The sequence below is a fragment of the Condylostylus longicornis genome, unplaced genomic scaffold (assembly GCF_029603195.1).
Source record: "Condylostylus longicornis isolate FDR11 unplaced genomic scaffold, ASM2960319v2 ptg000135l, whole genome shotgun sequence".
NCBI lineage: Eukaryota > Metazoa > Arthropoda > Insecta > Diptera > Dolichopodidae > Condylostylus > Condylostylus longicornis.
The window spans coordinates 14,069,433-14,084,657 of record NW_026578103.1 but is presented as its reverse complement, the minus strand read 5'-3'; the positions used below and the strand labels follow the sequence as shown (position 1 = coordinate 14,084,657).

General features: G+C 23.3%; 1 protein-coding gene across 1 annotated transcript in view; it reads left to right on the top strand.

The window, feature by feature from the left end:
• LOC129615209 (uncharacterized) overlaps positions 1 to 15,225 on the top strand; it is a 36,779-nt gene that overhangs the window by 5,830 nt on the left and 15,724 nt on the right. The window contains exon 3 of the mRNA XM_055530307.1: positions 6,085 to 6,160. Coding sequence (XP_055386282.1) covers positions 6,085 to 6,160 — 76 coding nt within the window. The remainder of the gene's footprint in view (positions 1 to 6,084; positions 6,161 to 15,225) is intronic.

The window sequence follows — 15,225 nt, the reverse complement described above, 5'->3', positions numbered from 1 at the left end:
AATAATTTTCAAATAATTTTCCAATAATATCAATAAACCACTTTAATAATAATTACTATATTAAAATATAATAACCATCTTACAATCTTAAACATATAAAAATGTTCTTGAAAATCCAATAAAAATCATACTTACATTACACAATGAACTCAATTATATAATTTAATTTTTACATTATATACTTTAATAATTATATAAACCTATATATACTGCCATATTATTCAAAAACAATTAAACATTAAAAATAAAGGAACTTTTTGAACTTTAAACGGAAAATAACCGCAAACAAGTTATTTTATTTAAAATCTTAAAATATTTTTAATTATATTTAAAAATTGCAGATAAATATTTTTAAATTGTTTTTATCATAATTGTAATGGTTTTTATTGCAAAATATTGTAATTATTTTCAATTGTTTGTACATATCTTATATATATATATATATATGTATATGAAAACAAATAAAATTTTATAAACATATAAAAACCATTAAAAGAGCCATTTAACTTTTTTCTTAATAGATTTCTCAAACCTTTTTTACGTTTAATTTTTTAAGGTAACGAAAACTTTACAATATTTTCAAAAAAATAAGTAGCAACAGAATTACTACGAAAGAAGACGTTATGGTACAATATCTGTGTATACAAGAGTTGCCTGAAAAAACGTTTCAGAAATAAGAGAAAATTTCACAGTGATAAATTTACAAATATTCTTGCATAACATCACTAGACTTGCTTATCATATACATTTATGTTATTAAACCACAGCCTTACCCATTCAATAGTTTTCCAATGTTTTTCTATATCAATAACATAACAATGTCTACAACTCTATTAAATTTAAAACTATTGATATACTCTCAAGCTCATTGTCAATTTAATTTACTAGTACCTACCCGAAAACTATTGGAAAATCTTTAAATTTCTCTCTCTCAATGTTATTAGTTAATTTTATTCAACGCTATGTCATTGATATTCCAATATGGTCACTCCCCGCCCACGATTTTTGGAACGATTTGGAGTTATCCCGTAAATGTGAAATGAGAATATTAGAACCGAAATACTTTGAGGGAAGTATCATTACCAAAATCTCAAATAAAGCGATCCATACAAAATTGTTTAATTTACTCCTAAATATAGGCATTTCACTGTAAATGCTACTACAACTTAAAAAATATGAAATATTTTTACAGTAACATCTACGATTCTTTAGGAACAACAAAAGTACTCGACTTCTGAGACCTTTTTTTACCTACTTACAATACAACTTATACGTACATATGTATCAATTTTCAAAAACCTTAAAGTGTTATACATAAGAATATACATGAAATGTATTTTAATTATGAACCCAAATTAAAATAAAATTCCCTGTAACATTTAATTTTTAATAAAAACGCGGAAGCACACATTATATGTGTATATACATATATGTGTATAGCTTTTGACTATTAGAAGCACATGTTTGCTTTCTAAAATTGTAAAAAGTTTTAACTATTTCAATTTATTATCGTTTCTATATTGTTTGTATCATAGGTATCTTATAGAATATAAACAGTTCGTACATGATATAAGGAAGATGTACACATATATGTACGTGAAGATCAAGCTGATGCGTGCCTGGTAATTCTTTTACATCTTCGAAGAAAGTACACATATATATATATTATGTACTTATTTCATAAAAAGCTGAACTTTCTTTTAAAACGAAGTTCCGTACATGGTTTTCTTTTTTTATTTATTATTGCATTTTAGAAATTTATCTTATATATACAATACATATAAATATTTTACACGTATATAAACATTATTTGCTATATAAGTATCATACGACACGATTATAGCCTTAAAATCGAAACTACATTACATTATATACGATCAAAAACAATTATAACTACAAGGCAAAATCGAGTTTCGTCTTTTACTTCTTAATTTTTTTTTTATTATAAATTATCTTTTTATATGTTTGTAATATCCTTCTATATACATTTTATATTTATACATATATAATGTTAAAATGCACGGGTATATAAAAAAAATTTTTGTTAAATTTTCTTTCCCTGAGTGTATAACAATTTTTTTACTTTATTTTTTTATACTCATCGGCAATATAAGAAAAAATAAGAGAAAAAAAAAAACGATTTTGTATCCTTAAGGATAATACAAAATTAATATATGCAAAAGGATTTCCTTTTTAACGTTCCTGTGTATATTTTTTTCGTATAAAATGTACAATAAAAATTTTACTGGGAATAGAAGAATTTATTTTATTTCTTTTATGCTTGTTTATGTATATAGATCGTTGGGGTAGATGGGTGATGAGACGACGTCGTTGGTTGTGGTAATTGTTTCATTTTATTTTTTTGTTTTTAAAATATTTTGCGGGTGGATAATTTTATTATTTTATAAACTTGAATATAGATTATGATTATTATAATATGTGCATTATCCAAAGTCTAGGAAAATCAGAACAAAAAAAAAAAGAAAATTAAATAATTTTATTGTACAAATAATGGATGTTTTGTATGTACATCACAAATACAATTGGGAACAACAATACAATTTCAAGCAATTCATTTACTTAATAGATGTATACATCTATTTGATTTTTTTTAACATCAGAAGGAAGAAAATAATTTATATTAAATTTAATTAAGAATTTTGTATTATTAAAATCACTGAAAATTTGCAATTTTAAAACAGCTGTTTTAATACTTGAACAATATTGATTGCAAATCCTTAAAGCAAATCCTTAAAGGGGCATAAGCAAAGTTTTATAATTTAAAATTAAATTAAGTCATTATAAGACAAGGTTACATTAACTCACAAATATTTGGATATTTCATTTTTTAATTTCAAATACTTTTCTGTTTTGAAATAACAACCTTTTCCAAAAAATACAAATCTATATTATATTTTACAAGATTTTTCCAGTTCATGAACAGGTATACATATAATCTAATAAATAACAAAAACAAAAAAATGAAAATAGCAAAAGAGAATACTGGGTAGATACATTACTCAATTGATTATACATACTGTAAAACAAAAACAAAAAATGAAAAGCGAAAAGCGAAAGAGAATAAAAAAAGAGTAGTAATATTTTTTTTGTTTTTTTGCTTTACTACCATAAACAAAAATAAAAAGCAAAAGGAAGCGAAATATTTTAAATGAGTTAAATAAGAGTGAAATAATTTTTTGTTGTTGTATTTAACATGGAATGGAATTAAAAAAACTAAAACTAAAAATTGTGAGAGATATAAGAACACGAATAATGTTACGTTACGTACTTATCTAGATAACGTTACGTACTTATCTAGATAACGTTGTTTAGAAGGAAATTTTTCGTTCTTAATTGTTAACTAATTCTTAAATTGAATTTTAATCATATCTATGTAATTAACAGTGACACATATTACATCTTAAAATTTATTAAATTAAAAATATTTCCATTACTTTTATTTATCATTAGTATTCAAACCAATATGATATTTATGCATATGCAAGTATATACCTGCATATGTATGCCATAATATGTACAAATTTTTCTAAAGTTATTTTAAAATTGATTGCCACAATCCTGTTTTTACAACAGATAATACTGCTTATGCAAACCACAGGGGCCCCTAGTCAAATATGTTTTAGAATTAACAACAAATTGAATTTTTTTAATATTTTGTAGTTTTTCTCGAATAACCTACAAATTATTCATGTTCATCAAATTTTACTATACGGTATCTAACAACTTAAGAAATAACAAAAAATTATTAAGATAATTATTTTAAAACACCATATAACTGATTGGTTAATACCACAATAGCACTAAATTATGAGAACGGAACTGAAAGCCAAAAAGCTCAAACACAAAAATCCTAATTTTTTATCGACCAATAAGAAAGATTATGTGATAGCACTAAATTTCTGATGATGAAATACGTTTCTCTATGCTAAAGAAGTGTAAATAAACTAATTTCAAAGAGATATATTTCTGTCAATCTATATTCTCCAGCATCGCAATATCGGCTTTAAAATAATAATTAGCGAAAATAAATTTTTTAGAATTTAAATATATAACCTTTGTCTGATAATACAAGAAGTCACTTAATTTTATTAAAAAAAAAAATTCAGCAGGGGGAATTCTAAATTATCAATAAGCAGCTTTACTCAAAATTTAATATTTCATATCTGATTATATTGAAACAATAAACCAATAAATTTTGAGAGAATTTCAGAGATCGGAAACAGAACATTCGATTAAGCATTTGAGTTTTAGTTTCTAATCAAATTAAATAATTTTCAAGGAAAATAGGATCACAAAAATTGAATCTTTAATAAAAATAAAATTTACATTTTTCTATAGGTTACATTAATTAAAGTCAACTTAAATGCATTTTCATAATCTTATGCAATACTTTAACAATGCCTTCAATAACATCCTTTCCACATCAAATGTTTTGTTTTTAAGTATTAGCGAAAAAATAAATCAAAATTTTAATTTCTTTAACAAAAATTTTCACTCTATAGCAAATTTTTCCTTTCTCTACTATTTAAATTGTATGCAAGTTTTTCTTTTAATTGCATATTTGAAAGAAAATTGTTGACAAAATTTTTCAAGAAAACAATTTTAAAGTCAATATAAAAAATTATTAAAGTTTTAAATGAAAATATTTTGCAATGAAAATTTTTCTTTAAAAATTTAAATAAAAAAAAAATTGCTTGTTTTTCTTTAACTTTAATTTTTTTTTTCGCTTTTACATCTTAAATTTTAATATTATTATTTTTACAAAAATTTTCTCAGTTAAATTTCAATAAACATAAAATATAGCAATCATGTTGCACTGAATATAATTTTAACGACACAAATACCAATGTATATAATACGACATACCTATATAAACATAATTACACAGGTGCATACATGAAGAAATAAAATAAAAAAAAATTTTTTCATTTTTCACATGAATAACGAATTTCGTTAATAATTTTTTACTCATATAACATTTGTATATATATATATAATATGCAACATAAATTATATTTATAATATAAACATAAATGTATACAATTATATACAAATGCCAAATTCTATACCAGAAATCTAAAAAAGAAAAAAAAAAATCATTTTCTACACAAAATGAATTTTTACTTATTGCAGTAACAAGGATTTTTATAATATTATAGAGAGTGTATAGGGTACACATAATATTTATTCTAATTTGTTTGACACAACAAAAAATAAAAAAGGAAAAAGAAAAAATAATAATTTAATTTTATTCATTTTTTACTTCCCACTTTTCATTTTACCTTACTCTTTTCCTGTTCTCTCCTATAGTCCTGTTAAAGGTAAACTGCTTATTTCTCATAATATTTTTTTGTTTTGAAATCTTTTTTTCTCATTTTCATTTTTGTTGTCATTTTTCTCATTTTTATATTTGTTGGTTTTTCTTGGTAACTTTTTGGTTTTCATTCCACTTTTTTTTTTGCCCTTTAAACATAAATTTTTCAAAAAAAAATAAAATTTATATAAAAATTAAATAAAATAACTAACATAACATTTGAAAAATGTTTTCTTATTTTCATGTTTTTATTTTCGTAAACTTTCAACTTTATTTTTCAACTTGGATTTCAAACAACAAAAAAATTTCGCATTGGAATCGGGGGCGAAAAAAAAAATCATGATGCAATAACAATGTTTTTAAAAATAACAAAAAATTATTTGAAAATACAAAAATCTTTTTGGAAATTTTCTTCTATATTTACCGAATCTATTTAACCTTGGGAATTTCAAACAACAAAACAATAATATTTTTTTTTTTGATATCAACATAACCTATTTTGTGGTGGTTTTACAAAAAAATAACTTCAATAATACCATTATCATGCTGCATATACACGAATATTATGGATTTGGTCTTGTACTTAATGGAATGATCACGAAACAACCATTTCTTCAACAACATATTCAATTTATGCTTTCAATATATTGCACTTACATCTTGTACAACATGATGAATGATAAAACCACAATTCTATTATGATTATAACACTACATCCTATATATATATATATATATATATGTATATAGCTCATATAAATCATATTAGAAGAGTTGCTGGTATAGACCATGTTGGTTTAGGAGCTGGATTTGATGGCATCAATTTGTAAGTATTAAAATGAAATTAAAAAAAAAAATAAAATAAGAAAATAAATAAGATAAAGCAAAAAAAAATTTTTTTATCCCTTCATCTTTGCTTTTTAATAGCAATTTGAATGAGAATACGACAGAAAAAAAAACACAAATTATTAAAAGAAAAAAATAAGAAAATATTAAAAAATAGTAAGGAAGGGAAAATTCACATATTATTAAAAGTATGGTGATTGTTGAATTTTATTAAAAAAAAATTTTCCAATCAAAATTTTTATCAAAATTTTTTGTCTAATTTTTTTTCTCCACACATTAATTTATTAATAACTAGGTAACTTTCTGCGAAGAAAATAAAGAGTAGCCACAAATAGTTTCGCGAGCTTCGCAAGACTATTCTAGACAACTTTTCAAAATTCAGTGGTGATCAGATGAGTGATTAATTGGTGAAATACGGCCACATCAAAAGAGGGTTTAGGTTGTCATTAAAAGAATATATAAAATATATAATAAATATATAAAATATGTATATACAAGATAAAGACTGAAGTGGGTATATTTGAAAAAATATTAGTAAATTTTGTCTTTTAACCTTTCCTTGACAATTATGTACTTCTAAATATTGATTTCATTAAAATCATCAATATGCTGGTGATTTTCCCCCATTTTTAAGGTCTTGGCAATCAAAAATTTTGCAGTCAAATTTGAATTTTTTTAAAATATCACGTTATTGTCAATTTTATTTTAAGTACTGATTTCTCATTTTTATATGGTACTACAATAATCAAACCCCAATTCGTTGCATATCTCATTTTATTCGCTTAGTTTTGAGACGTGTTTTTATTTACTTATTACTTAATTATGATTTTTTTGTGTTTGCGATCAATATGACGTTGATAACCAAATCCGTTTTTGAGCATTAGGGCTAGACTTTTAAAGCCCTTTAAAAAAAAATCAACAATATAAGAAATATTGCACTTTAGAATATTTCACTCAAATTTGAGAGTAAGAGATAGATCTTGTTTAGATTTAATTTAGAAGCTTTTACCGAAAGTTTATATTATGAGAAAGAATTTAGTAAAAAATAACTTGTGTATTATATAGTAGTTTTATTACTTTAAATACCAAAAGAAAATCAAAAACGTTCCAAGATTACAATATTTTTAAAATATTTTAGAAACTTCGAAGAATCATAATGAGTTTTAAAACCATTTCAAGAATTAAGAGAACCACGTAAAAATTTAGAATTGAAATTAAAATTCACAATATTGTCTTCATTAACTTTCTCGTCTTTTTATAAGAAAAACATAAAATTATTGGTTAAAGTTTTTTAAAAATAAAAATTAAAATGTTTACAAAATTTAAAAACGTTAAAAGACTAATTATTGCAAATGGAATTTTTAAACTTTAATAGCACACACTTTTTGATGTTCTTCAAAATGGCACTTATTCCTGCATAGGTTGTGTTGTGAATAAAATTAAATAGAATTACACGCTAATGTATAAATTATAAATCCATCCAGTTAACGGTGTCTTACAATTTATAAATTTTTAAATATTAATTTAAAATAATCTTATTTAATAGATACCTAGCGAAAGTGTAAATGAAATTTATAAACCAAAAGTTATAAATTTTTTATATGTTAACCAACAAAAAAAATTGAACATTGCTTTATTATTAATAAAGCAATTCAAGCCGTTGATAATTTTCCCTTCTTTTTTTTGTAATTTATCTATTCAAGCAAAAATCTTATTTTCATTCAATTGAGCACCTAAAAAATTTTATAACCTAATCGGATTATTTATATGAATGGAGGATTTTTCTTGACCAATTTTATCATTTTCCTAAACTAACCCTATATCGTTTATGTTATCGTTTTTTATTATTTAATAACCAACACCTTTTTTTATGTTCTTTTCTTTTTAATTTTCCATTTTCTTAATATTTAAGTATTAAATTCATATAAAATGATAAAAGGAAAAATTTTTCTAATACACCTATAAGCGGTTTTATACCACACACATCTATAATGTGTATGTGTGTGTGATTAAAAAAAAATTAAAATTTAATATTTTTTATCCTTCATTCCTTCGATTCTAATTGAAATTGATTTTATGGGTAAATGAAAAAATGAAAATGAAAGAAAAAGTGTTTTCATATTTAATAAAATAACTTAATTTATTTCAATTTCTTGTCAGATTTTTGTAACAAAACGAGAAAAATTTCAAATTATTCATCTATGGTTACCCTTTTTTTTGTTACTTTTTTTGATTCTCTCTCTCTCTCTCTCTGTCTCTTTTCATTTCGGAAGCAAATTTCTACATTTTGGTTTTCAAATTTTTTTTTTTGGAAAAGCGACGTTTGTAAAAGGACAGAATTATTTATGTTATTTTTCTTTCTTTTCTTAACAAAATGAAGAAAATGTACTTATTAATTTACTGTGTTCGGCTGACTGTCCAATGATTTGTCCGATTAGTCCGTGTGTTTTTTTACAAGTGTTCTACATTACTTAGTGTATATAGGTTAATCTGAAATTGTATTCAAAAATTAGTTTTTACGGTAAACTTATTCCTTAGTTCCCTTCACTTAAATTTATAGATCCATGAAATTGTTATCTCTTGTTAACTTTCATCAGAATTACAAATACTTTATAATTTTCCTAAACATAGCTTCTCACTAATTGATTTACTACACATAAATTATTCACTAATTGATACCGTTTATTAGTATTTCATTATTCAAATTAGGCGTTTGACAAATAAAAAAACCTAAAGAGGTTTTTAAATTTTGCCATAAAGGCAAAATCTTAAATATGGGTAACAGTTGGGTAATTTTATTGCTAGTTCTAATAAAATAATTAGAACAAAATTTCTTTCTTTCTGTTAACCTTATTATAAAATTACAGGCTCTCAAGAAATAGAGTTTTAAGGCTTGTTAATTCTTTCAAAGTGCAAGCTTTATCAGTTTTTTTATAAAAACTAAATCTAAAGACGTTCAATTTCTATTAAAGAAGTTTTTATTTCCTCCTTCAAATATGCAACAAGAATATACTACAAGAGTTTTTTAACAACTTGAAATTACTTTAGTGAAATGTGCTACAGAATTTATTAAAGTTGACCCGAGCTTATTTTATTTTTTTTAATGTTGGTAAATACTATATCCAAAAAGGGCACTAAAATATTAAGTCTTTATTTGCATTAAGTAAAAATTCTAATAATAATATTATGGCCTTGGTAATATTTCATCAATTATTAAAGTGGTAGGGACATTAATATTTTTTTTGTTATTCATCCATTCTTTGTGTTCATTGTATTATTATGAATTATTAACACAATCCATTCGAATTATGATGACTAAGTACTTAAAAAAGTTTAAATTTATTTTTTTTGAAATAAGAAAATTTCAATATTTTCACAATTAGGAATTAAGGATTAAGATATTTGTATACTAAATTATTGTATCTAAATTTATATAGAAATATACGAACACATATTTTTTGTTACTTAAGAACAGTTATCAAAAATTACAAAATATCAGTACCGAACGCGGCTAGAATGATTTAAGAAACTCTTTAAAGACTGCTTTGATACAAGAGAAATTAAAAAGAGAATGGTTTTTTGTAAGCCTAAAACGTGTTTTACATAACAAGGTAACAATTCTTGAAAAGTTTAAAATTCAGGAATGCTTTCTATACCAGTTAACATTAAAGAAGAACATTCAATTTTTCTGTCTCAAATTTTCTTTCACCAAAAGACCCAAATTTTTGCAACAAAAACCTAGAACAAAATCTAGAATGAAATCTAGAACGTAAACCAACATAAATCAGTCTCAAATCCCCTTAAAGTCAAAACTCTTAAAAACATTATCATTTTTGTGATTCGTTTGTTTCAAAGATTCAACAACCTTTCCAATTTTCCTGAGATCAAAATAAAAAATCTTTAATTGGCCTTGCAATAAGTTTTGACGCCATGAATTTACTGTATAGTTTTGTTTCTTTTTTATTATTAAAAAAAACTCTTAAATAAATGAAAAATTAAAAAAAGAATGAAGGGAAAAAATTTCAAAAATTAAAAAATTACCATAACTTGAGTTTATGTCGACCGCTTGTCTCTGTCTGTCTCTTTTTCTCGCTTTAATAACTCTGATCTGTAAAGTTCAACAAAAAAAAAGTAATATACAATGTTTAACCACTTACAAAATGAAAGTAGAAACTTTGAGAAATTACATTAGGAGTTTTTACTTTTTTTTATTGCTCTTCTGTTATTAAAACTTTATTTTCTTTCTCATTTCAACTTTTTCTTCAACTTAGAAATCTTTTATTTTTTTTTGTAATTTTGAATTAAAAATTGGCTATATTGTGTTTCTAATGTATTCTCAGGCAATTGGGAATAAAAGAGAACGAATACGATATGGAAATAAAAGAAAACGGTATGTAGGTCTTTAGGCAAAAAATCTACCTACCAAAAAATTTTTTGTTTTTTTTTTTTTTTCGTTTACAAAGTAAAAATATGCTAAATGCTAAAATTTCGAAATTTAATAATAGTCCCATTTAGTGTATACAGGGAAGATGAATTAAATTTCCGTTTTAATCAATTTTAGGATATGCCAACACAAGTGTACTTATTTGAATATATATATAGGACAAAGGTATAAGATATGACAATTTTAATTAACAATCCATAGGGAAAATTAAAAAAAAGGTACCTATATTATGAAATGCAATTAAAATTAAATTGTGAAAGAAAATAAGAATTGAGTTCAAAAATTTAAATTTAAATTTTTTTGGCGATGTTGGTTTCTTATTTCATAAATTAATAGATATTATAAAAATTCATTCTTTTAAATCGGTTTTTAATACCCTGGAGTTTAAGTAGGCTGTCGAAAGCTAAATATTCCTAAGAAATCAGACGCCAAGCATACCTTTTTCTTTTGCGATTGACCCTCAATTTATGATCCCTCATCGATTCTTTATATATTCCAGCTGAGTAACTATATTTGGTTGTTGTGGAGTTCATTAGTGACAATAATAAAGTGTTCATTCCCGGTTTTCGAATTATGTTTGTTAGAAAATTATTAAGATTATTCTTATAATATTTTTTTTAATTTTATTCTTTCAATATTTTTCATTTATTCCCCTGCAATATCAAATAAACTGGAAAATATAAAATTTACTATGGTTATTAAATCTCAATTTCAATTTAAAAATTTAAACAAGTTTTTTTTTTTTGCAAAAAATATCCAAAATTTTGTGGATTTAATGACTTCCGCCCTAGGTAACCGATTCAATTTCCCTCTTCACTTTTGCATTAACGAAACTGTATTTTAATTACAAAATTTTCACGTACTCTATTCTCTCTTTTGCTAAAATTATCAACGAAATCAATAATTTATAATATACGCTCTGTAATTTACCAAAGTAAAAATAATTTTCTCCTTTATCGTTTCTTATTTCTTTTACTTAAAGCATTGTAAAAAAACAAATCGTTGTTTCAATTCTTTTACTTTTCCTCTTTTTGTACTTTTCTTATACAACAAAACAAAAAATTTTAAAAGATTTGTTGAACCCCTTTTTTCCCGCAGGGACTTATGAAACAGAATTTTTTAAGTCAAACACATATGGGAAAAATAATGGAAAAAATTTATAAACGAAAATTAAAATTTTTTATAAAAGAAATTAATTTTTGTTTTAAATTTTTTAATTATGCCTATATGTACAATAGAAAGCAGGAACTTCTTTGGATCCTCAAATTCACGCCTTAATGAAAAACGAAATAGCAACAAAACCGAAAGGAAATTTAAAACATTGAATAAATTTTGCAATGTCAATTTGAATAAAACGGAAAAATCAAGTAATATTCGGTTATCAATTATCAATCAATTACAAACAAGAGAAATTACATATGTTACATAACAAGTACGAAAAGATTTTGTTCAAATTGGTTTTTTTTTATAAGATTTATTGAGTTGTTTTGAGCGAAAATTATATTAAATCTTTTCTGAAAAATAGTTTTTTAAATTCATTAAAGTATGCATTTCACAGGTGAAAATTCTACAAAAGCAAAAGAATACGAGTTTAAAACCAGCTTTATAATATTTTAACTCATAGCGTTATTATGAATTATAATTTCTCACTAATTAAAGGACATTTGAAAGGTTGAATTCATTCCGATCACAAATCTATTTCCTTCAACTACAAAATTAAATAAATACAATTTGTTCAAAAAATACATAGATAATCTAAATTTATAATAATAAAATTGAATTTAAATATAAGGATCGCAAATCAAAATTAACTAAACTGAAAAAATTTGAATAAATATGAATTTAATTCACATTAATAATACATAAAATAATTAAACTCATATTGCACTGCTATATGAAAAAAACGAACTTGATTGATATTACTCATAATTTAAGCAAACTTAATAATAATTAATATAACAATTATGATTCTAATCATCATTAAAAATAATTGTTAATCAATTATTATTTTGTTTATTTAAACAAATTCTTTGATTCGCCTAAAAGCATGCAATATTTTCAAACATACATAATAATAGAATTTTATATTTTTATTTTATTATTTTAAAATTTTTTGTATACTGAAAACTTGATTATCAAAATAATGATAAAATAATAAAATATTTCTGCTCCAACAAATAAGGTTTGCACCTATACACGTACATGTATAATAGATAGTATTTTTTTATATTGATTATTCTACTAAAAAAAATATAAATTTAGTAAACAATGACCTTCGATTTAAAGGTTTTTCATGTTAAAAGAGTAGAATATTATTTTAAGGAGAAAAAAAATATTTGTATGAGTACACATTTCTGTATATATATATATATATATATATATATACATAGCCCCACATATATTTATATACAAATTTATTTATCAAACTGTTTTCTTTTTTTTTTATTTTTCATTGAGGTACCAATGCAAAAGGAAGAAAAAGTAACAAATGAAATTGTATTGACTCCCATGATATTTACATTGAATAAAAAAAAAATCCTCATAAAAAATTGAAAATGATTTCATCTGTTTTGATAAACAAATACACCAACACACAAATTCACTTACACCAAATAACAATCCGCAAACACCACAAGAAAAATTCTTATTTTTTTGGACAAAAAGTGTAAAAATTTAGAGAGAAAAAATTAACAAAAAAAAAGAAAAACATTAGGAAACGCTGTGAAGTAATGCTGGTTTCCTTTACTTTATCCAATCCATCTAACACCATCATAACATATCAGTCTTCTGATTTCAGCACTTGTCTTTTATTTTCTCTTCCCTATATTGCTATCCAAAATTTACTAAGACAAATTTTAAACACTGAACTTGAAAACTGTTATTTTCACTTTTTGCTCCTTTTTCTTTTTCTCTTTTATTATTTTTGAACAACTTTAATGGATAACAAGAAAATATAGTAAACATTTTATTCAAGGATACACACTTCTCCTTATATAGATATTTCGGGAAAATGGAAGAATAAAAAAAAAACAAAAACATAAATTGAAAAATAAATAAAATCCAAAATCCTTCAATTTTATTAAGGTATCATGAAGAAAGAATTGTTGTTTTTTTTTTGTTATTGTTTTTATTATTTTTCGTTTTACCTTTTTTATTATTCGATCTTGACAAAAAATCTTTGGTATTCAAAAAGCCTTTCCTACCGAAATTTTGTTTTTTTTTTATTTTTTTTTTGAAATTTTTTTTTCCTTATTCATGGAAACCAGTTTTCTGTGACGTTAAAATTAATGAATAGAAATTGAATTCTATAATACAAGTAAACATTGTATAGATCTGATAAATAAAGATATATGCAAAATATATATGTGATGAAGGATGTAGATAGGTGATTACTTATGTTATATGTATATAAAAAAAAAAGAAAAATGTATTGATATTTTGTTTTTCCAATATACACCCTTTTCAATATAAAAATGTTGGTACTTTTTCAAAATAATTTATATTTTTATACCAGCACTTCTATTTTAATCTTACACTAAAATACATATGTAGATACCTAAATATTATGTAAAATATATTTAAATTCAAATATGTACAAATACAGTTGAATACGGATAAAAGAAAAATCTTTGCTATTGAAATTATTCTCACAGTTTCTTGAATTATCGTGTAAAAATCCCATATGTAAGTAATTAGCAAAGTTATGCAATAATACAATAGTTTAATTCCATATGTAAACAATTTATTCTTAAAATATACCTCTAAAAACTTGAATCTGCCATGATCGGATTGAAACGTATAAAATTTGAATTCTAAAAGTTGAATTTCAAGTTTCATCATAAAAGAAAGCAAAAAAAAAATATCGTTATCTTTCCTCTTACAGGAAGGGACTAGCATTTAATTAGACGTTTCTAGCCAGTTTCAATATTCGCTTTATGTAGCAAATTACTGAAAACTGTTCAATAGTAAATATTGATAACAAATCGTTACCCGATTATGCATACATTTGTGTAAGGTGCTGGTTATTCAAAAACAGAATTGGTATATGAATGAAATAAAAGCAAGGCCTCTATGAATAGAAGAAATATTTAATTCCCTTACAATTTCTCTTATAGAACTTAAATTTATAGTAAAACTTCCATAATTTGTATCAGAAAAATTTCACATATAAAAGCGATTCTGAAATTTTTGAAAGAAATTTAAAAATTACAAAAAGTTCAAGCAAGAAGGCTTTGATTGTAACACTCTAAAATTTATACTATACGTATGTATAAAATTGTACATTAAATAACATCCTTATAACATATACAATATCATTATATACTTAAGTATATACTAACAATATATGAGGAGGCACAAATAAATGAAATGGATAAAGAAACAAGGAAAAAAAATTTATTTATATGTACCCAGTTTAGTGTTTTCTTTACAATATAATGGTGGTTATCCTTCTTATACCGTTATATACACATTATTATAATATGTGTATACAAGTAATTCTATAAGAAATTGGAAATCAATTCAATTGGATATATGTAAGCAAATATTTTGAAAAGGTCTTCTTTTTTCCTCTTTTGGACAATAACAGCAACAAAAAAAAA